Here is a 26,584-nt window from a genome sequence, read left to right as displayed (position 1 = left end):
CCGACCCCAGCAGGGCCCTCAGCACCCACATGAAAGCCAGGTGAGGTCAGAGATACAAAGACTGTCTGGTGCTGGAGGGTCTCGAGCCTGCTCTCCGGGATTCATCTGTTGTTGTTGTTGTCTGCATCGATCGGTGATTATTTTGTCTCAGCAATGCTCATTGGCCCTCACTGCTGGAGTTGGGTCACTCTTTTCAAGGCCTCAGGAAACTTTGACTTTTTTTTCACCTGAAAAGTCTGTGTAATGAGAAGATCGACTTGAATCCCGTTTGTGGCTTTCACCAGAGGAAAGGGGGGGCAGCCCCGTCAATCGAAAGTGAAAGAACACACTCCCAGCCAGCACCGACTGCGCCTCATTGTACCTGGGCCTGCACAGCATCATCTGATGAGGCTAAAACACCCCCAAATATGACTCCACCTCACTAGGGCCTCAGTAACCAGGCAGCACCGACTGCGCCTCATTGTACCTGGGCCTGCACAGCATCATCTGATGAGGCTAAAACACCCCCAAATATGACTCCACCTCACTAGGGCCTCAGTAACCAGGCAGCACCGACTGCGCCTCATTGTACCTGGGCCTGCACAGCATCATCTGATGAGGCTAAAACTCCCCCAAATATGTCTCAACCTCACTAGGGCCTCAGTAACCAGGCAGCACCGACTGCGCCTCATTGCACCTGGGCCTGGGCCTGCACAACATCATCTGATGAGGCTAAAACTCCCCCAAATATGACTCAACCTCACTAGGGCCTCAGTAACCAGGCAGCGGTCAGCCAATGCCCATCAGGTAAACAAGCATTGGCATCGCCAGTAGGTCTCGCCTATGGGACCTTATAAGTATTTAGTTATCCAGCATAATATCCTTGGTGCAACAACATCAACTGTTGCATGGCTAAACACGTATAAGGTCCCAAAGGCAAGACCTATTGGCTATGCCAATGCTTGTTTTCATTGGTTCCTGTTTGTGCCTTTTAGAGATGCATGCTTCTGTTTCGTCCTCGTGTCTAACTACTTCTGCCTTTTGTTGATCTAGATCACAGGTACTCACAAACATTTTCTCGGGGCCGCAAAGTTTGGTCTATGGTGTGACCGAGGGCCGCACTGATGCCAGCGGGGTGTAAAGTCTGGAATGGGGAAACAAAGCATGTATATCTAGTGGCTGCCTTTAAGAATGAAGGTGTTCCTAAAGTTAAAGTCTTTTTTCTTCATTTTCTTAACTGCAATTAACCTTTAAATAAGTGTTTGCTGTATATGTACGTTTCTTGTTCATGTTAGTTCTGACTCGAGTAAACAGCAGCCCAGTGCTGCTGCTGCCCATGGGTCCGCAAGTAAAGACCTGAAGGGCCTTATGCGGCCCCTGGGCCGTACTTTGAGTATCACTGATCTAGATCCTCCCAGCGACCACCCCAGCTACACGTGTATTTCCATGTTCTTCAAAAAGGGGTCGCAGTTGAGCAGACAGGCTTGTCAAGTCTTCAAGGAAGTGTGAGTGTGACGAGGCTGGTGTATTTATTCACCACTTAACTAATCAGTCTCCTGTCCCTCCGTCCTCACGTAAGCCACAATTTGTGACACATTTGCTATTTTAAGGATTGTAATAACATCACTTTTGTATATTTAAGTCCATACAGATACTGAAAACAGCAAACCGCAAGTACAAAAATGAAAAGTACAGGGGGCACGAGCCCTAAACAAAACAAAAAATAGGCTTCAGAGGGGCAGGGTTTGTTAATTAGCATAGGCAGTGTGCAGTAATGTCACAGAGAGGGACATCGCAAATCTATTATGCCTCTCTTTAATGGTAATGAACCGTCATTCACATAAATATAAGCACGCACATGAGCAGCGTATATCCTCATGTACATGAATAAAGAAGTCTTAAATGTATTTTGTACAACAATGTGGGAGAGTTTTAATGAAACGTGGGGGAACATGTTAACATTGACTTTCATTGGGCAGAGCAAGTTTCCAGTGGGAGAAAGCTAAAATATTGAAATGCATGATATAGAATGAATATAGTGCTCTCTGAATCTGACTTGCATATCTATGTACTTTTTTTACTGCATTGCACAGATATTCTATGCAGTAGTCTATTATTATTTTCCTTTTGCATGATAGCTGTGCATTACAGTTAGCTTATAGATGCCACTTCTTCAGCTATTCACTAATGGTGAGCATTTTTATTTTGGTGCCCGTAAATATTCTCTATCTCAGTGCGACCCTGATAGTTAGCAGCCCACTAGCGATTCATTTGATGTTTACTAAATACCAGGCAGTTGGAGTAAACCTGCTACTTGCTACCAAATGGGTGTTTGGACACACAACAAACTGGAACAAGCATTTGCAATGCAATTGGTCTCACATTTACGCAAGTTTGAGCTATTGGCATTGTAAATGACAATGCCTTTTATTTATGTTTTGGGTTTCAAAACATAAATAAAATGCTTTGTCATTTACAATCCCAATAGCTTAAACTCGTGTACATGCGCTACCTGTTGCATTGCAAATGCTTGTTATCTTCAGTCTCATGGTCTTTTTAGTAACATTAGAAAACTTAAATTTGAAGCTTTTGTGTGGGCTCTTATGGCCTAGGGCGCTGTACACACAACCATACATTTCTAATTCGTTGTCAACAAAGTTTGAATTTGAATGATTCTGCCCAGGTTTAACCAAAAGCTGTCAGTTACTGAAACATTTTGCATAGTGTATTTTCCTGTCAACAAATAAACATGTGTGTGGCATAAATGCCTTAGTGGCCGCTTACTTCCTTGAAGTACTATTTTCCTTACAGTAAAGTCCCCAATTTAATTATATTCAAATGGCATTAGATTTATGGAATTCCCCCTTCCCACCTCACAACAGAAGCAATTCTATGGATTACCTAGATACCTGTGTGTGTGGTTTGATTGCCACAGTTGTCCTTGAGGACTCCGGTTCTGGTGTGCATTACTGGGTCAATGGTGAAGATGGACATATACTGTTTGAAGAAGTTATGTCCAGTGGTCCTTTTGGCAGCGGCTATAAACCACTCGCGCCTCTTTGTCCCATGCTCCACTGGCATCCCACTGATTTTTCATGGAAGATTAAATCTGCCCCTGTAAGTGTATCCCGCCCCTGGGAAGCCCGTGGGATCTATTCAAAGCCAATGGCCTGTTACATTAAACCACGCGAGCTACCGGGGCAGAACCCACAGATGGCCGCCGCGGTGCGTGCATCTGCGGCGCGGCGGCCGTGCTCTCAGGGCTTCTACGCACTTGGTTTCTTGGCCTCCAGGTGTAATATTACTGTAGCACCAAGGCCGCAGGCCACGGCTCTCATTCAGTCATTTTTTTTCGTAAATGTATTGTTTGGGTGAGGGGTTAAGTTCCTCTTAATTTCCAACAGGAAGAGGACTTTTCTGCAGATGCGCCACTGAAAAATCTTTTAACGTTATTCATTGCATAGGAAATTAAGGTGGTGGACATGGTGGTGGTGGATGCGGTGGTGGTGGACATGGTGGTGGTGGTGGACATGGTGGTGGTGGTGGATGTGGTGGTGGACATAGTGGTGGTGGTGGACGTGGTGGTGGTGGATATGCTGGTGGTGGGGGTGGTGGTGGACATTGTGGTGAACATGGTGGTGGTGGACGTGGTGGTGATTGACGAGGTGGTGATGGACGCGGTGGTGTTGGACACAGTGGTGGTGGACGCGGTGGTGGACGTAGTGGTGGTGGATGTGGGGGTGGACGTGGTGGTGGACGTAATGGTGGACATGGTGGATGTGGTGGTGGTGGTAGGCGTGGTGGTGGCCTCGTGGTGAACGTGGTGGTGGACATGGTGGTGGTGGATGTTATGGTGGTGGATGTGATGGTGGTGGATGTAGTGGTGGACGTGGTGGTGGACATGGTGTTGTTAGTGGTTGTGGTGGACGTGGTGGTGGATGTGATGGACATGGTGGTGGTGGACATGGTGGTGGTGGACATGGTGGTGGTCGACGCGGTGGTGGTCGACGCGGTGGTGGTAGATGTGGTGGTGGACGCGGTGGTGGTGGACGTAGTGGTGATGGACGTGGTGGTGGTGGTGGTCGTGGTGGTGGTGGACATGATGGTGGTGAACATGATGGTGGACTTGGTAGTGGTGGACGTGGTAGTGGTGAATGTGGTGGTGGACGTGGTGGTGGTAGTGGGTGTGGTGGTAGTGGATGTGATGAAGGACGTGGTGGTGGTGGATGTGGTGGTGGTGGTGGACGTGGTGGTGGTGGGTGTGGTGCTGGTTGACGTGGTGGTGGAGGTGGGTGTCGTGGTGGTGGTGGACATGGTGGTGGTGAACGTGGTGGATGTGGTGGTGGTGCACGAGGTGGTGGTGGTGGTGGATGTGGTGGTGGATGCGGTGGTGGTGGACATGGTGGTGGTGGTGGACGGGGTGTTGGTGGATGTGGTGGTGGACGTGGTGATGGTGGTGGACGTGGTGGTAGTGGACATGGTGATGGTGGTGGACGTGGTGGACATGGTGTTGGTGCTGGACATGGTGGTGGTGGACGTGTTAGTGGTGGACGTGGTGATGGTGGTGGACATGGTGGTGGTGGACATGGTGGTGGAGGTGGTGGTGGAGGTGGTGGTGATGGACGTGGTGCTGATGGACATGGTGGGGGTGGACGATGTGGACGTGGTGGTGATGGATGTGGTGGTGATGGACATGGTGGTGGTTGTGGACGTGGTGAATGGGGTGGAGTTGGTGGTGGACGTGGTGGTGATGGACACAGTGGTGTTGAACGCGGTGGTGGTGGATGCGGTGGAGGATGTGGGGGTGGACGTGGTGGTGGACGTAGATGTGGTGGTGTCCTCGTGGTGGCCGTGGTGGTGGTGATGGACATGGTGGTGGTGGACATGGTGGTATTGGTGGATGTGGTGGACATTGTGGTGGTGGATGTAGTGGTGGTGGATGTGGTGGTGGTGGACATGGTGGTGGTGGTGGACAAGGAGCCTCGTATACCACACATATAATAATACAGAACAGAGCACCCTTTCGAGTGGATGACAGTGTAGGCCACATAAGTTTCAAGCCAGTAACCCCCCCATGCATGCACTCATCCTGCACACACTTTCCTTAAAGCGACTTCCTAGCTGGTGACCCGCATGCATGCACTCACCCTGCAAACACTTTCCTTAAAGCGACTTCCTAGCTGGTGACCCCCATGCATACCTTCACCGTGCACACACTTTTGTTGCAATAACTTCCTAGCCAGTGACCCCCCATGCACGCACTTACCTTGCACACACTTTCCTTGCGGTGGCTTCCTAGCTGGTATTCACCATTAACGCACTCACCCTGCACGCACTCTCCCTGCAGTGGCTAGTGGCTACCTAGCTGGTGACCCCCTTTGCACACACTTTTCTTGCAGTGACTTCCTAATCGGCTGTGGTGACTTCCTAACTGGTGACCCCCATACAGGCACTCCCCCTGCACACACTTTGTTGTAGTGACTTTCTGCAAGAAGCCTCTCTGCACAATCTCACTGACACACTCCCTCTGATATAACGTCTGCACAATAGTTCCCGGTGCACACATTTCTCTGAAGACACGCGCCTTGCACGCACTTTCCATGAGGGGTGTCACAGCGATATATATACCGCCAGCGCGTTTTCAGGGCATCGGTGACGTATCACGCACTGCTGGCAGACAGTTGTTCTCAGACACTACCTGCACTCACAGTCCCCTCACAATCACGCTGCACACACCTTCAACGAGCAGCCCCTCATCGCTGCCCACAGCCCTCCAGCAGACAGTCATTACACACACTGGTTCACCCTCTCCTTGCTTCCTCATCACCTGCACGGATGCAACCTTCACTTGCTGATTCCATACACTCACTATCACCCGTGCACACATCCACTCTCCCCACAGTGACTTCTTGCAGTGTGCGCCCTATTCACACCTCAACCACACGCGTGCACACACAGTCCCGGTAGACAGGGACTTCCCCTCCCCCCCATACAAACTCACTCCTTTCAGTGACGGCTCACTACCAGACGCGCACCTCTGATCACTCCCCGAGTTACACCTTCAACCAGTGACGCGCTGATCGGCCTCCCTCCGTGGGGCATCCAATCTCACACCAGAGGGGCGCCCGTTTACACACTTATCACACTATCTGCTCCATCCTTTTATTGTTGTTAGCCACTGCCATGGCACTCCTCACTGTGGTAGTGCCCCCAGCCTCCCCTCTTCAATGCCCTCGATGAAGCCTGCAGCGATCCCCTCTCGTGCACAGCTCCCAGGTACACGTCAGTGCCCTTCTCCCACCAGCAATGTCCCCTCTCCCCCCTTGCAGGGCAACCCTTGCCCCTGCAGCTCCCGTCCCCGAATCCTGTGTCACCCTTCTAACCCCCGAATTACTGCTTGTCTACTACAGTGCCCTTTCGCTCCCTCTTCAGCACATCTGTTACCCCCACCAGGCCCTCTCTCGCTCAAGCAGTGCAGCTTTCACACCACCTGGAGTTCTTTCTCACCTCTAGCAGAGCCCCTCTCACCCTTAGTAGCGCCACTCTCATCCCCAGCAGCACCCCTCACAGCGTCCTCTCACCACCCCACAGCACCTCTCACATCCTCACAGTGCCTCTCACATCCTCGCAGTGCCTCTCACATCCTCACAGTGCCTCTCACACCCTTGCAGCGCCCATCACACCCTTGCAGCGCCTATCACACCCTCGCAGCACCCATCACACCCTCGCAGCACCCATCACACCCTCGCAGCGCCCATCACACCCTCGCAGCACCCATTACACCCTTTCAGCGCTGCTCTCACACCACCTGGAGTTCTTTCTCACCTCTAGCAGTGCCCCTCTCACCCTTAGTAGCGCCACACTCAACCCCAGCAGCACCCCTCACAGCGTCCTCTCACCACCCCACAGCGCCTCTCACATCCTCGCAGCACCTCTCACACCCTCGCAGCGCCCATCACACCCTCGCAGCACCCATCACACCCTCGCAGCACCCATCACACCCTCGCAGCACCCATCACACCCTCGCAGCGCCCATCACACCCTCGCAGCACCCATTACATCCTTGCAGCGCCGCTCTCACACCAGCTACAGTTCTCACCTCTCGCAGCCCCCTCTCACCCTTAGCAGCCCCCTCAAGCTTTGAAGCCATCGATGTTGCATATTTATCTTATGCAACTAACAACCATTGACAAAGCCAATAGTCCTGGCTTGTAGTAGATGTAATGTTACTTGTTATATATGGATGGAATGGCGAAGCAGCAAAATACCAGTGGGGCGACACACTATGCCGAGCATGTATTTTCAGTTTGGGTTTTTAAGCCACACCCTTCATTACATCGACCACGTCCCTCTGGGAGCCATCACAAGGTTTTTCATTCCACTTAAAGCCCTTTCTCCGGTATAGTGACTTCCTGCTGAACTGAGAATACAAGTTCACTCAGACTTGGCAGTCAGCTCCAGAGAGACTAATCCATGCCCGGGCCCCTCATCCATTGGCACCTTGTGATTCTTACAGCGTTACAGTTCATATCTCATTCCCCTTATTGGATTTTGTCATTTTAGTGTCATTTTGTTCAATACATTTGACTTTTTTTTTTTTTTTTTTTTTTTATTGTTTTGCATTTTGACTTTTACTTTTTTGGTTTCTGCATAAATATTTGACATATTACCTTAAGTTAAGCCTGCCTGTTCCGTGCTTAGGTACCAGGGGGTTGATCCTAGGTTAATTGAATGGCTTTGAAAGTTCATTCTGACAACGGTTGTGATTGTTCCTCATCTACCGTAAATAATAATTCAGTTTCTTACAGAAACTATCTGAAATTATCTGCAAAACAGGCAGGAGACAACCTACCAGGCTTGAAGCACCCTGTGGACAAACTGGAATATGGGAATAGTATTGTGTGGCAATAGAACCTCTAAAAAAAATTCAGCTTGGTGATGAACCAAGAATCACGCTTGAATGTCACAACTTTTTAAAACAAGGTAGTCAGGAAAGTGTGGCGAATATATTGCAGCTCTTTGCATTTTGGCAGCCCCAAGCAAATTTGAGAACAGAGTGGATGTATATAGCAGAGGCGAGTCTGTTCACCCAATGTGAGTGGTGAGATCCGCTTTGCTGGTCTGCCTGAAGTTATGATGCTGCTGACAGTGGCCTGTCTGCTAATAGTGATGGCGTGACTGGTGGATCTATGAAGCCAAATAAGTGAAAATTATCTTCCGACACCACAGTCTTCGTGACTGAGACCAGTAATACTGAAGACTCTGAGACTCACAGCAGTATTTTCTCCTTTCAGAGCGTTATTGCTGCAGATGGAGTGAAGCCCAGAAGTAAGCTCATTACTAAGGTACCAACAAAGTTTAATATTGTTCATTTGTATTAACAGTTTCTCTTTTGCAGCTTTTGGAAATGCATTTTCTAATTTTGTTGCTTTTTGGTTAGTTTTTTATTGTAGCTGTTATCTTCGGTTTAAAGGGAAAGATGTTGTAGTGTGTGACTGTGGCGTGGGATCAAGAAGAGACCTAAGATCAGTTCGGGGTAGGTAAGGTTTTATTTTGGAAAACGTCTTTTTATGACAGGTTGTCAAGGTGTCTCTCTGAAAAGCTCCGGGGTGCGTGATGGCGTCTGGTTATGGTCTTGTTTCCAGATGGTTAAGAAGCAGACTTCAGGGGATTTTCCGTTCTTCCTAACTCCTCGTTGGACTCCGCCAGGGAAAAGAAAAAGGTACAGGTCGTCAGGATATGTACTCTATCTGGACTCTCCCACAGGGAACCGGGCAAGTGCAGCGGACACCCGTGCTAAGGTGCTAAACACTTTATTAAACGTGCAAGGGTGCAGAGGCGTGATTACTGGTGAGAAGGGGTATATTTACACGGTGAGGACAAAGAAAGGTTGGGCATATATTGTGGCACACACGCGGCTACGGTTTACAAGAACCCCGTCTTCCATGGATTCGGTGGCCCCCTGGCTTACTCCTGTCATCCTCGGGTTCGCCTCCAAAAGCTACGTTCTCTGCTCCTCCGGGCCGCTCTCCCACTCTTGATCCTCGGTCGGTGATGTCACACGCCAGGACATCTTCTTCCGCGTTTTTACCCACTAGGAATCCCGCGTCGTCATCAGGGGCCGGAGCTGCGTACTCGTGTGTCTTCCAGTTAAAGGGGCCGTCATCCAATTCGTCGGCTAGGTCCCAGGAACAAGGTTCTCCCCTGTTCCAGTTATGCTGATAATGAGGCAGAGAGGGGGAGGACGTCAGTTCACTACGCCACCACTCAACATTATCCGGTTCTTTTCCTCCCGTCCCCTGTCCAGTGTTACAGTGACCTTAATGCTGCAATTTGCATTTCATTACCATCATTTGCTTACTCTGGAGAATCTCCAGGGTGTAGGAGGTTTGCTGTTCCAGAGTTCTTTCTTCAGCTTCTGGGCAGTTATCACTCTGTGGCGATCTGTGGTCCTGTTTCTCTGCTCTTCTTATAGTAGCTCTTATCAGAGCTTCATCCATCCGTCAACGATAATAAGATGCCAGGCATCACCCAGCACACAACACAAACTATGTTGGGCTACGTCGGCGCAGTTAGAGCGAGGATAAAGTTCTCCGGACCCATCAGGCTGTGAATGTAACCTAAGGGCTTAAGATGAAATGAAGAGCTTACCTCCTTCCTGAGTGGCTCCAGACTGCTGTGTGCAGACCTGATAGCTGGCAGCACCCTGGAGTATGTATGTATAAATCAGATTATGTTGCAAGTAACCTGCAATATAGTGGCAGACAGCACCCTGCCATAGAGTAGGATTTCTCATAGTATTTTATTTCCTGACGCTTAGGAAAAGCTGTGCTTGGTTTAAGTACGCGCGTTAGTGCAAGCCTGTGTTTAGACGCGCAGCGCTGTTATATTTTAAAAAATTACCGCTTTTGATATTTTTGTTAAAATTTCATTTCTTAACCCCTGGTTTTATTAATCATTATAGCGCCCACATACTCGCACGTTAAACTGTGCCCCTCACCGCTTGTAGAGCGGATCACTTTGTGTATTCCTCTGTCACTCGAGGCGCCTCGCCGCCATCTTGGGGCTGTCTTGGACGTTGATCGTGCCACTTGTCTGAGCGCTCTAGTGCTCAGCCTGCACACCTGGTGAGCCTCTATTTAAGGCGAGCATTTAGAGTTGCTCGACCTTAGGAAAAGCTGTGCTTGGTTTAAGTACGCGCGTTAGTGCAAGCCTGTGTTTAGACGCGCAGCGCTGTTATATTTTAAAAAATTACCGCTTTTGATATTTTTGTTAAAATTTCATTTCTTAACCCCTGGTTTTATTAATCATTATAGCGCCCACATACTCGCACGTTAAACTGTGCCCCTCACCGCTTGTAGAGCGGATCACTTCGTGTATTCCTCTGTCACTCGAGGCGCCTCGCCGCCATCTTGGGGCTGCCTTGGACGTTGATCGTGCCACTTGTCTGAGCACTCTAGTGCTCAGCCTGCACACCTGGTGAGCCTCTATTTAAAGCTCACACCTCCCCGCGCAGCGGTGACGCGCAGCGGAAGCGCCTGACTCGCGCCTGAGTCAAGCCAGAGTCTGCCCGTCTGCGCCCGTCAGCGCTGAGGAGGCGTGAGAGGCGGGAGACTCTGAGCTCCCTTCGGTCGCTCACGCAACTTTTAGATTCAGGTATGTCACGGGATTACCTATTATCCTTTCAAGAACCTCAGGCCCCCTGTCATGGCTCCTTAGTTCCGTTAGATTGGTATGGCCCAGTTAGCTGTGCCCACTGCCATCAGACTTTAAGTCCTACATTACCAACTCAGACACCTATAGACGCAACGTTACTTCGGGGCGGGCTAATTAATGCACGCTCCTTAGCGAAAAATGCTCAGAATGTCTATGACCTAATCACTGAATCTCAGTTGGATTGTCTTTTCGTCACGGAGACGTGGCTGAAGCCATGGTGTAATCCTGCCTTAGCCATAGCCTTACCCCCTGATTTTCTTATCCAGCGGCTGGACAGACATGAACAACGGGGAGGGGGCCTTGCAATTATCTACCGGAACACCTTCAGATGTTCTATAGAACAACTGACAGAAATAAAAGAGGCAGAAGCATTGGCTTTTTCTATGACAATCCATAACTCCCTTGTGTTTTCTGGGGCTCTCATTTATCGCCCCCCGGGCCCCTCTACCAAATTTTTGGACTCTGTTGGGGACGTGTTGAGTGATCTGACCCTCAGGTTCTCTAACTTCTCGGTGTTGGGTGATCTCAACCTGCATCTCGAGGCCCCAAATGATCCTGGAGTCAGTTGTTTCCTGGACACAATTGAAGTGTTGGGTCTCACTCTTGTGAATCGGGAACCAACCCATCAAGCAGGGCATCTACTAGATTGTATTTGCTCTAATTTTTCTAGTTTGACAACCAAACCCCCCCGGCCTCAGGTATGGACAGACCATTTTTTAATTCCTTTTTATATAGTTGGGATTTGGAAACCCACTATAAACTTTTTAAAATGTAATGACAAACCCTACACGAAATTTATCCCAGACTGGAAGACATTAGCCAGCAGACCTGATATTGCTGATGAACTTAAGAATAGGCTACCAGCCTTTGTTGACTGTACCTCGTCGGACTATCAGATCTTTTGTGATTGGATTGCTGGAGTAGGCACGCTGCTCAAACCATCTAGAAATGAGAATTTTAAACCTAGGATGAAAAAAAAAAAATGCCCTCTGGTTTTCACCAATGCTCAAGCTTGAATTAGGTAAAGTAAAAACATTAGAACGGAGATGGCGTCGTAATTACGACGCCGCTGCACGTACCACCTATCTAGCAGCGAGACGGAAGTATCACATAGGAATAAAATTAGCAAAAAAAACATATTATTTACAGGCTATTTCTTCAGCAGGCCAGGAACAAAAAGCAATCTTTAAGATTGTTAAAGATTTCATGCATCCTTCAGCTCTATCGCAAGAGATCCCTCCATCGCAAGATCTCTGAGATGCGATATCTGATTACTTTGACAACAAAATCCTGACCATTACAAAGACTTTTCCACCTGTAACTACTGCAACAATAGTTGTTGACGAGACAGTGAAGATGAATTCCCCCCTCCGCTTTGATGAGTTCGCCCCAGTACCTTTGGAGGAATCTGCTAAAGCCATTTTGGCCAGCAAATCAGGTTCTCCGTTTGATCCCTGTCCCCCCCCGGTGTTGCATTTTCTAATAGAGATGGTTAATCCTATGATTAACAATATCATCAATTCCTCTCTAGCAACAGCTAGCATCCCTAATGATTGGAAATTGGCAGCTGTTAAGCCACTCCAAAAAAAGGCACTCGCTGATCCTACTACCCTTTCCAACCTACGCCCGATTTCCTTGTTACCCATTCTTTTTAAGCTGACTGAAAAGTTTGTCAATAGTCAACTGACTAACTTTTTGGAGAAGAATAACGTTCTCCATCCTAATCAGTCAGGATTTCGGTCAGAACACTCCACCGAATCAGCCCTACTATTCACTGCTGAAACTCTAAGGGCAGCAATGGACCAAGGAAAGCAGGCCGTCCTTATCCTACTTGGCCTGTCGGCAGCCTTCGACACAGTATCCCATAACATCTTAATGGACCGGTTGGCTGCCGCAGGAGTAGGAGGACAGGTGTTGGCTTGGTGTAGGAATTTCCTTACCGACAGACGCCAAATAACTGTGTTAGGCCCATATCAATCTGAGGCTAAAAACGTCAGCTCGGGGGTGCCACAGGGCTCTAGTTTGAGCCCTGTTCTCTTCAATCTTTATATGGCACCTCTGATGAGTCTGATCGCGTCATTCAGGATCAGCTCTATTTCTTACGCCGACGATACCCAGTTGATTTTGGTGCTGGATAGGGAACGGCCAGGGGCCGAAGAAGATCTTAGGGATTGCCTTGCAGCAACATTCAAATGGATGAACAACAACCATTTGAAGTGCAACGCCGGAAAAACGGAAATTCTACCTATAGGGAACCACAACCTTTTCTCTCCCACAGCATGCTGGCCACCAGATGCTGAAGTGCCACCTAACACAATTGCATCCGCCCGCAATTTGGGCTTTAAATTTGACAACCACCTATCTTTTAAACCCCAGGCTGTAGCAGTAGCAGGTATGTGCTTTCAAATTATAAAAGCACTTAGAAAGTTTTTTGACCTTCTGCCTCTATCGGCGAGGAAAACTGTCGCAGTAGCCTTAATAAATTCTAGGCTGGATTATTGTAATGGACTTTATGTCGGAGCAAACAAAATCGTCCTCCATAAATTACAGATGGTCCAAAATGCGGCAGCACGCCTCGTACTACGCCTGCCTCGTAAATCGTCAGCCTCAACAGCCTTGAACACTCTACATTGGCTGCCAATAGGGAAAAGAATCTTATTCAAACTTCTTCTAATTACTTTTAGGGCTTTCCACCAACGTGGCCCAACCTATCTTCAAAATGGGTTTAAAAGATACCATCCAGCGCGCTGCTTGAGATCTGCAAATCAGAACCTACTCACTCTACCTCATTTCAAACTGGCCACAAAGGGTGGCAAATCCATCTTTGTACTGGGAACTAAAGCTTGGAACAAACTTCCCCTCTCCTTGCGGTCTATTCCACTAGAAGCCCCCTTCAGGAAAGCATTGAAAACCTGGATCTTCTCTCTGCCTGACGTCTTGTACAGGACCCTAGTGTAATGTGTGTGCAGAAATTAGGACATTCTTTTCCTTTTCCAACTCGTCCATCTGAGTTGGTAAGCGCCAAGATACTCCTTGGAGTGGAAGTTGCGCGGTATAAATGTCACTTACATTACATTACATTAATGGAGATTGTCTTTTAACAGGCAGAAGAACAACACTGACTGTACATTTTTCTGGGTTTGTCTTTAAAATGACGTACACATTAGGAATGGCATTTTGTTCTGCTGGAATAATAACACAAGTTATCTTGCACTCTATGTTGTTGCATGGATTTTTGGCTGCAATGCATTCCATGTTTCATTCAAACATGCTTTCTGCAGGGCACATACATGATTTGCTGTTGTAGAGAAATAATGCTCCTGTGTACTGTGGCAGACTCAGAAATATTGAAAAACGTAATGATTTCTCTTTCAGCATTCATAGTAAAACTTTCAATTTTTGACTCAATCATTTGGCAGAAACATAACTTAGTACCCTTAAAATAGTTGTGATGGGGAACATTCATGTGGGGACTGGCTCGCCCAGAGTGCTTGCTGACTTGGAGGAGTATGGAGTTGACCACATTGCCTGGTCCGGTGTGGAACCAAGCCAGCGAGGCTTTGCTGCAGGCTCATTTGCCCTGATAGCTGGTCAACAGTTTGAGGAGGAGGAGGTGAAGAGCTGGCTAAGTGTGCCATGAGGCTGGCATTTCAGTACATCCCTGAGAAGTGAGCTTTGAGTCGATGTGGTGTTCCTCTTATACCACGTGCAATTCACCCTCTCCAAAGCCTCAAGAATTCCTGGGTGTGAAGGGCGGCTGATTCTGATCGGGTGCTTGATAGTTTTCCAGAAACTCATGTTCTTGATTGTTCATGTTTGTCAGTAGTTAATGAAACACGCCCAGGCGTTTTATCTCTTCAGTTGACAGAAGCTACAATAAAAGTTTCTTTATCGTTGCAAAAAAATATGAATGGCCAACGAGCCTCTGTAGGACAAAGAATGGAAGGGCTGGGGAACTGTCATTCATCTCACTGCTCAGCAGAGCAGTGTCATGCTTCACCCTCACTCAGGCCTCTGATTTTAACCAACATCGCTTAGAACACTGGGACTTTAGAACCCATCCTTTTAATGAGAAAAACAAAACTACAAGTCCCATAAGCAATAGTGGTGGAAGGTGTCATGCATGACCTGGGGCAACATCCGATTCAGCACATCCAGTTCCATTTTTTAAGTATTTGACACAATATTGAATTTATAACCTTTGTTTTTTATGGTCATGAGTCACCAGAATACTAAAAACGTGTCTTTTATTTTCAAGGTCAATTAAGTAATGGTCACCAGATTGGAAGCTCTGTTAATTCTTCAGTATTGGTCATTGATCCCCACGTGTGGCTGGTTTGGGTCTGCCCCTACATTGTTCCCGATAACTCGCACAGGTAAGGAGCTTGTAGCAGCAACATAATAACCCGATACTCGTCTGTAAGAAGTGCGCTCTGAGGCAGGTATCTGATCATGTTTGTGAAACAAGGACCGGCCAATATCTGCTATGTACATTTGTTAAAATAAAACACAATCATATGACAGTATACTGTTCCGGAGGTTCAGTCCCAGAGGCATTATCTGTAACTGAATGCAGACACCCTAGAAAGCATGTGCTTTTAAGGCAAGTTGCGTTCACTCACCCGAAGATGACATGCTTCATCATTGGGCTATGCTCCTCACCAGGCCAGCGCTACAATGCCTGGCGGGCACCACAAGAGGGCACTTTGTCGGAGATCTTTTATTAAGTACGCCGGATGAGCATAGTAGGACAGAGGATGTTGTGTCATAAGATGTGAGATTGGTGAAAGCCTGAATATAAGATCAACTATCGACCAGTTGCCGCAATATAGTTAATGTGATCATCCTGGTAAATTGTAAATGTAAATGTGCTGGACTTGTAAAGCGCACAGCTGCCCGTGAGCGTCCCGGCGCTTGCTTAGGGAACCCGTCCTGGTATTCCCCTGTGAGAAACCCCGGCAGGGTGTCCACAAGGTGAAAGCCAGGCATCCCGCCGCGAGGGGCCGTAGTGGAGATTAAGCAAGCTATTGCCCAGAGTCGCAGAGTGTGACCCTGTGAGTTGAGTAGGCACCAGAGCGAGAATTGTCGAGTCCGTGGAATTTTGAGCCCGAGACCTGCCGAGGCGGGGAATCGAACCCTGGTCCACGGTCGATCTCAGCTTCCGGGTCTGCCGCCTCTAACCACTGAGCCACGCTTCTCCACCTTGTTGAGATTAAAAACAGTGGCAGAGAAATTGAGGAACTAATGGCCCCTATCACTGTGTGAAAGTATCGATCACCTATGGACCTGCTGGTAAGCTGGGGTCTATACTTCAGGGCAACTTTTTTCATGCCTTGTGTAGTCATGGAGCAATCTGTTGGCATTACTTCAGGACCAAATATGGGAAAATGGGTAAATGTGACCTAATCTTCTCCACAGCGTGAGGAGCTCTGTAACTCAAAGCCCTGCACCGTGCATAGGTGATAAGGTGCCTATTAACATCTTACAACCACAGGTGAGCACTGCCTAACAGAGTGCACTAGATACGGTAACCCTCCTAAAATTCACAACATATTGACTTATCCAATAGCGAGGACGCCGCATCAGAAGGCAACTGGTTTGAAAAGCACATGCTTCCTATGGTGTTCAGTTAGAGATAATGTCTGTGGGACTGAACCTCCAGAACAGTATACTGTGAGTTGATTTATATGAAGAATGTGTATACTGGACTGTCATTTTCCTCGTCATCTCTTATGATATGTAAAATAAAACACAACACACCGGGAGGCCAACAAATCTATCATACATTTAATACAAAAATAGCAAAAGGCCAAGCAAACTAACAAGTGTCAATTGTCTTTGCAATGGACGAGAGCATCCACCCTAAAGCAAGTTGGAGTATATAATGCTAATGCTCCCCACGTATTTTTATACACTTTTCTCCTAATACAAGTCAATGAAACCTGAACACATCATAGAAACAGTTACTGAAACAACACTAATTAATAGGAGGCAGGATCTTCTCTCAAGAGGAATGTGAGGAGTCTGTGAGGTGCAGATAAAAGATACACAGACAAGCTGCAGAATTCACTGTTTCTGGAAATAACACTTCTGTTTGTCAGTATTCCATTTACTACAAGATGCAGGAAAGTGTGCAGATGGACATCACTAAATAAAATGGTTCTGGGCCCTAATAGAATCATATAACTTTGCAGGCATATTAAGGCGAACACTCACATCACATTAATATAAGAATATTGTAATTTGGTAATGTAATACTTCAATGCACGTTGTGGCATTCATGTGTATGATGTGTAAACAATTATCGGTATTGAAGAAACCAGTATATCCAGTTATGTTTTCTCAATTCCTTCTTCCCAGTGGCCACCACTGCTGCTATCCAGCTGTGTTCAGCAGTGCCTCCTGTGACCTGGAATCCTGTATTTAATCAATAGCAAATGTTGTCAATGCTTCTAGCCAACCCCGGTCACTGGTGCCACTCGCACCCCACCATCCTTGGGACTGTTATTCTTTTAGCTAGCTCCAGTCAGTAGTGGCCCCTTGGACCTGTATGTAAGCCTACTAGCCAGCTCCTGTTAGTACTGGCCCCTGGGACCTGTTATCATTCTAGCCAACTTGAGTCTTTAGTAGCACCTTGGGACTAGTGATCATACTAACCAGCTTCAGTCAGTATTGGCTCCCTGAGACCTATTATCCTGCTAAGTTACTCCAGTCAGTAGTGACCCCTGTACCTTAAATCCTGCAAATATTCAAAACCAGAGGTCAACTCTACTGCCAACCAGTTTCAGTCAATATTGACATGTTTGTTACACTGCTTGTAATAAATAACAGAGGCCAGCGTTGTTGCTAGCCAGCTCCAGTCACCAGTGCCCGTCACATATTATCTTCAATAGGATCAATGCCCAAGGCCTGTGCAGCTGCTAACCTGCTCTAGTCAGTAGTGACCTCCCAGACCTGTTATTCTGCATATAATCAGCAAGGCTTCGGCCCTAATAGCACTCACCCCACATCCTTATGGTATATTAGCAATGTAATTTATTTAAATCATACAGTAGGTACCGCACTATATCACACGATCCCAAAAACAAAGAAAATCAAAATTTGCCAAACCATTCAGCACTCCACCTTGTCAAAAATGACCAAATCACACCAAGCACTATAGCCTGCACATCACATGGCACACTCAGCCACAACATGACAAGATACCACGGCAGGGATTTGGGGCCATTAATCCTCTGTTCGAGGCATCTATGCTGTAGATGCACATGCTTTGCATACTCCTGCCATCTTGTGTTGGGTCCAGATGTTTGCAAGTTGTTTCATTATTACCCCTAGATTTATATTCCATCGCAAATATTACCTGCATCACTCCTTCTTTTTGATTGGGGTTATTTAATTTAATTTGTTGCAGGCTATTTTCACCTTGAGCATGCTCAATTAACCTTCCATTATGATTACTAACAGTTTGAGACAATGATTGTCGATGTTTATGTAACTGCTTCGTTTCGGTTTCCAGATCTTGTGGTAATTTAATATCCTTCCAGGTTTTTAACAAATCTCTATTCGTTTCATCCCCTCTGATACTCTCCCTCTTTGCTCTATTTGTTTCCAATTGTGATGGCTTATTTCCACTTGCAGCATTTCTAAGGACTGAATTTTCCCATTCTCTATCATTTTTATATTAGCAGCTTGATTGTTTAGGCAATTATTTTTCATAACTGCTTGTACCTCCGATAGATCCTTATTAAATAGAGGGTAGAAGGGTTTTGTTGGAGACATTTGTTTACCCTTACCTTCACAATATGATGTTTAGTCATGGTTGTTTCCAGTGTTCAATCTCACTATATCTGATGCATTAGTTTTTTAAAATACTTTTAGAAGCTTTATTTCTTGCTTTCTGTTGTTTTTTCCTCTGTCTTTTTGATAAATGAACTTCCGGAGCTGCGTCTGTCATTGTTGATTGTGTCGAGCATAGGTTTATCACTTCTTGATCTTTTGTTTTATCATCTATTTTTTCTTTAACAACAACTTGTTTTTACATTTTATTGTATCTTTAGAGGGGCAGTCGGTCTTGATGGGTTGAATTCCCGCATCAGGAAAATTCCCTTTTACATCGTCAATTATTGTTTTTAAAATATCCGGAATGGTATCCAGTTTAATTAGTGGGGCACAACTATACTCTGCATACGTAGATATTGGCTGAGATTGTGCCCTTACTATTAGATTATTTTGTGGTGTTATCTTCTGCTCAGTTCCGGCAACAGAGGATGCCGTAGCGCTCAAAAGATCTATTTGGACCTCCTTTTTGTTGGACTGATATGTTAAAGCTTCCAGAGTTAATTGCGAGGTTTTGAAGAATAAATTCCAAATTGCTCCCGCGTTCCCACTTCCTGGTACCTAAGTACCTAGGCAATGGTGTTGCCCATTTATAAATGGTAGGTCCTTATACTCCTCTTTTAGCGGTCCTTGAAAATTATGTTCCTCGTCATGAAAGAATTGTGGACTACTATTCAAACCGTCTTTTTGATACGGAGTACTCCAACGCTGCAGAGTTTCTGGGTTGCTGGTGTATTCATCCTTATTAATTTGAGATCCGTTATTTTGATTACATTTCGGCTGGTGCTGTTTTTGAACTGAATTTATTTTAGACAGAGTAAGATCCGATTTCAGTGGGGTATTGGCTTCCCTTATGATTTTTACCCCACCATTTAGTTCATTTGCAGCTTCTTGGTCTGATTGATTTATTTGGCCCAAATTAGATGGTTCCCCTATACCGTTAGCTTTTCTGATTTTTACTTGCACTTCTATTGGCATTGGCTGCCTAAGTTGGTAGTAATTGCTGAGTATCTCCCAATGTTAGATTTGTGCATTTTGGGTCCTTTTGTTGTGAACGACCAGTAAGTGGAATAGTTAACATCTCTAGGTCCGTTATTTGACCCCAATGGTTGACTTGGTCCTTAGTTCAATTTGACATTCGTTCGACTTCAGCTTCAGACTCAGGGTGGCCTGGTTCACTTACTCCTTGCTTAGGGGATATAATATTTGTTCCACTCAGTGGTTTAATTGGAGTTTGGAGATCACATGGGTTAGTTAGCAATGTTAGCATAGCACCAGTTGGATCTTTCATAAAATCAAACTTTGACAGCGACTTTCCCAGTTTCCCAAATGTATGGACCTTAGATGATTTAAAGGACTATATGTCACCTGCCTGTTTTATTTTAAACGTAACAAATATTGGTGTTTGTTGTATTTTTCTTTTCCTTTTGATAGGAGGGAAAGGTGGCCGCTCCTTTCCTGAGCTCATAATACACCCTCTAAGGTGAAGAAGTCTTGCTCCTTTCAGAGAATCAAACGGGCCAGTGACAAGACCATAGGACAAAAACACCACCAAACACCTCCAGGGGAAAACACCCAAAAAGCACACCTCCGTACAGAATCTGCCGGTACTGCTGGTTACTTAATTAATTAATTAATTAACCGATTGATTAACATCCGGGCACCGGGTAGGGCTGTAGTCTAGGCATGCGGAGTAATTCAGGGGCCGAGGGGTGCTTCAAGAGGGTCTAAGTCTATTGTTACTTTCCTCTTTCCATAATTTCTCAGATTTTGTATTACAGACTTATTACAGACTCCAATGGCTCAGCGACTTAGGGACCGATCAATCTTAGCTACTCGCCACACGCCACACACCTCTTGCCACTTGTCACTCACCACTCACTGTTCATTGCTTGTTCGTTGCTATTCATCGCTGACAAGAGTGCAAGGTAGAATGCTGGCAATCGTTCAGGAGCAAGAGCGGAATCCAGAGCTAGTCCCACTACAGACGGCAGATGTGGGCACTTCCCTCCACTCCTCGGCTCAGCTCTGTCTGCTCTGCTCAATTCTTAGTAAATACGTAAAATCAGGCGGCAGGCCAAGGCTCCTCTGTTCTCCTCTGTGCCCTGCTACAGCCGCCGCACCAGCAGCACCACAGGCGAAGGCTCCTTTGACCTCTGCAGCGGCCGCGGTGCCGGCAGCGGCCGTTCCTGCCCCCACAGCAGATCCGTAGAACTTAAAGCGCCCGTATAACAGGACGCAGATGAAGCAGAAGAAACCTTCAGGAGCGGGAACGGGTCATAAAACAAACGCGGGCAGTCGTCCCAGGCTCCGCTCCGCTTGCTCGTCAACTCCTCCTCAGCTCGGCCCCTCAGCTCTACTCTGTACGCTTTGCACTCAATGGCGAATCACAGGCCGATAATGACTGTGAACACCAACAGAGGGAAGAATTGTGTGTTTACCCCAGTTAGTAAAAAAACACAGCATAAGTCTTGGCTGCTTCTGCTGCACCCAGAGTCTTATGCGTCTTTGCAGTCTAATTTTTCTGTCTGGAAAAAAATTGTGGCCTGGTTTACTGCACCCAGTAAATCCAGGTGCAGAAAAACCTAACAACTGATAATCAGGTGGAATAAAATGAACACATGAAAGTACGCCTTAATTTCATTGCCCTTGATTCATACTCTGGACCATATTTGAGGGATTGGTCTAGGCATAGTCCTCGCAGCACACAATAGATTTGTTCAAGTCAGGATGCCAGATACAAGTAGGTGGTAACTCGGGACAGGGGAATACACCTGTTGTCCGTGGGGGAGTCATTCCCGTCCCAGAAATCTGCATTACAAATTAATTAATAGTATATATTTTTATATTATCTGTTTGGTACCAGTCCATATGACTTTAATATCTGCCTTTGGGATTCTATGTTACAACTCCATAGGGTACATGTATCCTTTGTGAGCTTAATAAAATGTTGAAAATTCTACAAATCCTCCCTCCTACATCCAAGTACTCTCATGCTACCATTCTACGCTCTGTCTGGAAAAACAGCTCAACATATTCCAAATTCTGCATTAATTTGGCTAGTAAATTATATTTTTGGAAATGTACATGTATTAACTATTTCATTTTAATACTATAGGTGATTGAAATTACGGACGAAGAAAGCAAGATTTAGCACCAGAAGTCAGTGCCATAAGAAGGATTATCCAGCATTCTACGTTTAAACAATTTCCAAAAATCTAGGTTTGGCGAGGAAAGTACTATACCTGTAAGTGAAGTCTCTAATTTTGCATTTCATTAACCCAGAGCAAAGCCATATCTGTGCACACAGCATCAGAAATAATGTAGAAAGACCACTTCAGCATCCTCATCTGAAATATTATCAGAAAGACAAATTGCCTCATTATGACAGAAAAACATTCATCTAAAGCATCATGTAATTCCAGAGAGGAAGCACACACTGCATAAAAGAAAGTTATAACAAAAGGTATCCTCTGCATACCATCAAAGAAAAGACACATTGGCAAGCAAAAGATTGAAAAATCACCTTTGTTCAACAACCATTTTTAACCAGTTACACAAGTTTGAGACTATCTGCCTCTGGATAGAACACCACGGCCCACTCTGCTCACTCTGGCGAAAAATCTTAAAAATTCACCACTTTATTGTGTTCATGACCTTCTCAGATTGTTTCCTTTTTATTGTGTACTGTTCTGTAATTCTATGTAAATCGCCTCAACATTATCTGCTGTGCATGAGTGATATGTAAAACTGTTAATTATAAAAATGGATTAGATGAGCACCGTTGCGCTATAGGTAATGTAAATAAATCCTCGCCTTCGGAACTACAAACCTTAACCTTACACCAAACATAGAAAGGATAAAAGGAACTGATGTTCTGCGACTGGTGAGCCACAATAGTACTGTGCATGTTCTAACACCCTCAGTTACTGCCTTTACGTCAGACCAAAACCTCATTACTGCAGTGCTAAGAACCTATATAAATAGATTGGAGAAAAACGTCAGTCACAAAATAATGTTCTGCCGGAGAGGCTATTACCTAAAGACTATTATCTGCTTGAAACATTTCGACAGGTGTTACAGGACTGCTTCCAGACATATTTTGCTCAATTCAAGTGTTAAGAAGATTACACACAATTTCTTTTAGAGATAAATGCTGAACAATATCTAAACAAGCCAGACTCTAATATCAAGTTCACTCTTACCGTGGCATAATAGCAAGAGAAAACTAAACATAGAGATATTAACCCTAGGAATACACCTTATAAAAACACGGACTGTGAGAACAAATTCAATGTTCAAACCCGCCTCAATCAAGGCAAACTAACTGAAATTGGGGAAAAAAGTTACTTGTGCCAAAAAAGATACAGCTATAAATCTTATCTCACAGAATTTGACAGAATGCACACTGGGCGAAACCACTCTCAGTGCAAAGTATGCCAAAAAAGTTTCAGGCGTAAATCTTATCTCACTGAGCATATGAGAATCCACACTGGGGGAAACCACTCTCCGTGCAAAGTGTGCCATAAAAGTTTCAGGCGTAAATCTTATCTCACTGAGCATATGAGAATCCACACTGGGGAAAAACCTTATCAGTGCTCTGAATGCCAGAAAAGCTTTAGAGTCAAACCGAGTCTATATCAACATGCATTAACCCACTCTGTGGAAAAACTTTACCAGTGCGCTGAATGCCAAAAAAGTTTCAACCGTAAATCTCATCTCACTGTTCATATGAGAATCCACACTGGGGAAAAACCTTATCAGTGCTCTGAATGCGACAAATGTTTCAGTCTAAAACCCAGTCTCATTCATCATATAAGAACCCACACTGGGGAAAAACCTTATCAGTGCTCTGAATGCCAGAAAAGGTTTTGGAACAAACCAAGTCTTTCTCGACATGTAATAACCCACTCAGGCAAAAACCCTTACCAGTGCTCTGAATGCCAGAAATGTTTTAGTCAAAAAATCATTCTCACTCAGCATAGAAGAGCCCACACTGGGGATAAACCTTACCAGTGCTCTGAATGCCAGAAATCTTTCATTTACAAACACAATCTCACTCTGCATAGAAGAATCCACTCTGGTGAAAACCCTTATCAGTGCTCTGAATGCCCAAAACATTTCAAGTGCAAATCACTTCTAACTGAACATTTGAGATTCCACACTGGGGAAAAACCTTATCAGTGCTCTGAATGCCACAAATGTTTCAGTACAAAAAGGAGTCTCACACAGCATATAAAGATCCACACTGGGGAAAACCGTTATCAGTGCACAGAATGCCACAAATGTTTCAGTGAAAAAAAGAGTCTCACGCATCATATAAAGATCCACACTGGGGAAAACCGTTATCAGTGCACTGAATGCCACAAATGTTTCAGTGAAAAAAGGAGTCTCACACATCATATGAAGATCCACACTGGGGAAAACCGTTATCAGTGCTCTGAATGCCAAAAATATTTCCGAGACAAAAGAAGTCTTTCTCAACATATAATAACCCACACTGGGGAAAAACCTTATCACTGCCCTGAATGCCTAAAAGATTTCAAACTTAAAACACTTCTAACTGCACATGTCAGATTCCACACTAGGGTAAAACGTTATCAGTGCTCTGAATGTGACAAATGTTTCAGTGTAAAAAGCAATCTCACTCAGCATATAAGAACCCACACTGGGGAAAAACCTTATCAGTGCTCTGAATGCCACAAATGTTTCAGTACAAAACACAGTCTCATTCATCATATAAGAACCCACACGGGGGAAAAACCTTATCAGTGCTCTGAATGCCAGATATGTTTCATTGAAAAAAGCCGTCTCACTCATCACATAAGAACGCACACTGGGGAAAAACCTTATCAGTGCTCTGAATGCCAGAAATGTTTCAGTGAAAGAAAGAATCTCGCTCGGCATATAAGAACCCACACTGGGGAAAAACCTTATCAGTGCTCTGAATGCCACAACTGTTTCACTGGAAAAAACAGTCTCACTCATCATATGAGAATCCACACTGGGGAAAAACCTTATCAGTGCTCCGAATGTCAAAAATGTTTCAGCCGTAAATCTCATCTCACTGAACATGTTAGAATCCACACTGGAGAATTTTTTCTATCAGTGCTCTAAATGTCGGAAAAGATTCAGAGGTAGAGATGGTTACAAGCGCCATAAGAAAACACACCATCAAAATAATTCAGTGCTCCGAATGCCAGAAAAGCATCAATTTTAAACTCAATCTCACTCTACATGAGCAGACGCACACAGGGGAAAAACATTACCAATGCGGTAAATGCCAGAAATTCCTATTTGATAGGCACAGCCTCACTCCATACGATGAAAAACCTCATGAGTGTTCTGAATGCCAGAAAAGCTGCAGAGAAAAACGCTATCTCACCATGAGAAACTCCACACTGGAGAAAATCCTTATGCCATAAAAGCTTGAATCTGAAAGACAGTGTTATGCTTTATGAGCGATCTCACTCTGGGGAAAAACTTTGAGTGCTCGAAATGCAAGCAAAGTTTTGGGTACAAATTACTTCTCACTTGACATGAGCGAACTCACACGGGACAAAACTCCTTAGTCTTGAATACAATGTAATTTCACATGAGAGAATTCACACTGGACTAAATAAAGCCTTATACAGGAGGGGAAAGCCAGAAACGTTATACTCAGAAAAGAGAACTCAGTGTAGCCATGAAGTGTTTAGAGGGTAGGGGTCAGTGTGGAGGAGTATTTTAGGGCAAGCAGAAATGGCCAGTGTTTTGTGGGAACGGATGATGGCAGTGTTTTGGGGAAAGGGCCTATGGTTTTCAAGGCTATTGGGGGGGGGGGGGTTGGTGGCAGTGCTGTGGGGTAGGGTGACATGGAAAAGGGCTAGGCTATTCTAACTCCTTTTTGTTCTTGTGTAGGGTCTTGGAAGGTAGATTCTGATTGTTCTAAAGCTCTTGAGCTGTCTGATAACTACAATATACTCTTGCTGCTTCAAGGCTCCGGTCGGTCTGGGGTTCAGTACACTTCTGGAAACTCAGAACCTTGTGGGCTGGATCCATATTTTTGAACTCCCACTTGAAAAGGGTGGAGGTAACATGTGTGCCCATCTCACTTTCACAATTTGCATCATGCCTGTCCTATCTATCCTAGACAATTATTGCAAGTGTAAATCAATCAATCAATCAGTACATTTATAGAGCGCACTACTCACCCGTGAGGGTTTCAAGGCGCCGAGGGTGGGGGGGTGGTGCTGCTACTGCTCGAACAGCCAGGTCTTGAGGTGTCTCCTGAAGGTGAGAAGGTTGTGGGTCCGTCGGAGGTGGGTGGGGAGGGAGTTCCACGTCTTGGCAGCGAGGTAGGAGAAAGATTTGCGGACTGTTGTTGTTCTTCTGGTGCGTGGTACGGTGGCGAGGGTGAGGCTGGCTGAGTGGAGTTGGCGTGTCGGGGCGTAGAACGAGAGGCGTTTGTTGAGCCCCCTTTCACAGGACTGGCTCAATGGAAACTCTTTGTTTTTTAGCACATTTCTGGGTTTTTTGTGTGCATTTTTCAAAGTATTTGATTTTGGGGATATTAAGTGTTTACAACAGGGATCTTCAACCTCTTTTCTGTAGTGAGTGGCACTTCTAATCAGTGAAAATCTTGAGCTACTTAAGGCTAAACATCTCGCGCATTGTTACCAGACAGTTTGTCAAGTACGGCCTATTAGATTGAAGTCTAATGATCTGCCTGCGCCTTCCGCGCCATGGTACTCCTATGATCTCAAGAAATGTAAAAGAAAATGTAGGCACCAATAACAATTTGGGACGAAGACTTACAGTCTATTGTTCAACACAATTAAATCACTTTCATCCTTTGATTATAAAAATGTAGCAACTCCCAGCCGAAAAGCTGTGATGAACTAACCGAATTCTTTTTTCCAAAGTAAAAAAAAATTCCTGAATTTTAAGATAACACCTGATAATCCTTAGGGACAGATACAGTGGAGTAACGTATGGTGAATAAACTAACTTACCATTTCCTGGTAATGTGTACATTCACCCCACTCTCTGAAGAGAAAGTCTCTAATCTTAT

The 26,584-nt window shown here is 45.6% G+C and overlaps 1 protein-coding gene across 1 annotated transcript; it reads left to right on the top strand.

The window, feature by feature from the left end:
- Positions 1-25,310, top strand: LOC144805486 (uncharacterized). The gene is made up of 4 exons (XM_078672030.1): positions 1-40; positions 8,274-8,324; positions 14,954-15,071; positions 21,650-25,310. Exon 4 carries the CDS (start codon positions 22,933-22,935, stop codon positions 24,646-24,648), a length of 1,716 nt encoding a protein of 571 aa, XP_078528156.1. The 5' UTR covers positions 1-40; positions 8,274-8,324; positions 14,954-15,071; positions 21,650-22,932; the 3' UTR covers positions 24,649-25,310.
- The last annotated feature ends 1,274 nt before the right edge of the window (positions 25,311-26,584 follow it).

Source organism: Lissotriton helveticus, assembly GCF_964261635.1.
Source record: "Lissotriton helveticus chromosome 1_1 unlocalized genomic scaffold, aLisHel1.1 SUPER_1_unloc_11, whole genome shotgun sequence".
NCBI lineage: Eukaryota > Metazoa > Chordata > Amphibia > Caudata > Salamandridae > Lissotriton > Lissotriton helveticus.
The sequence above is the reverse complement of the archived record's forward strand: the minus strand, read 5'-3'. Positions and strand labels throughout refer to the sequence as shown.

Bases quoted from the DNA above. Each gene is read 5' to 3' on its own strand.
- LOC144805486 (XM_078672030.1), top strand. From the start codon at position 22,933: ATGCACACTGGGCGAAACCACTCTCAGTGCAAAGTATGCCAAAAAAGT.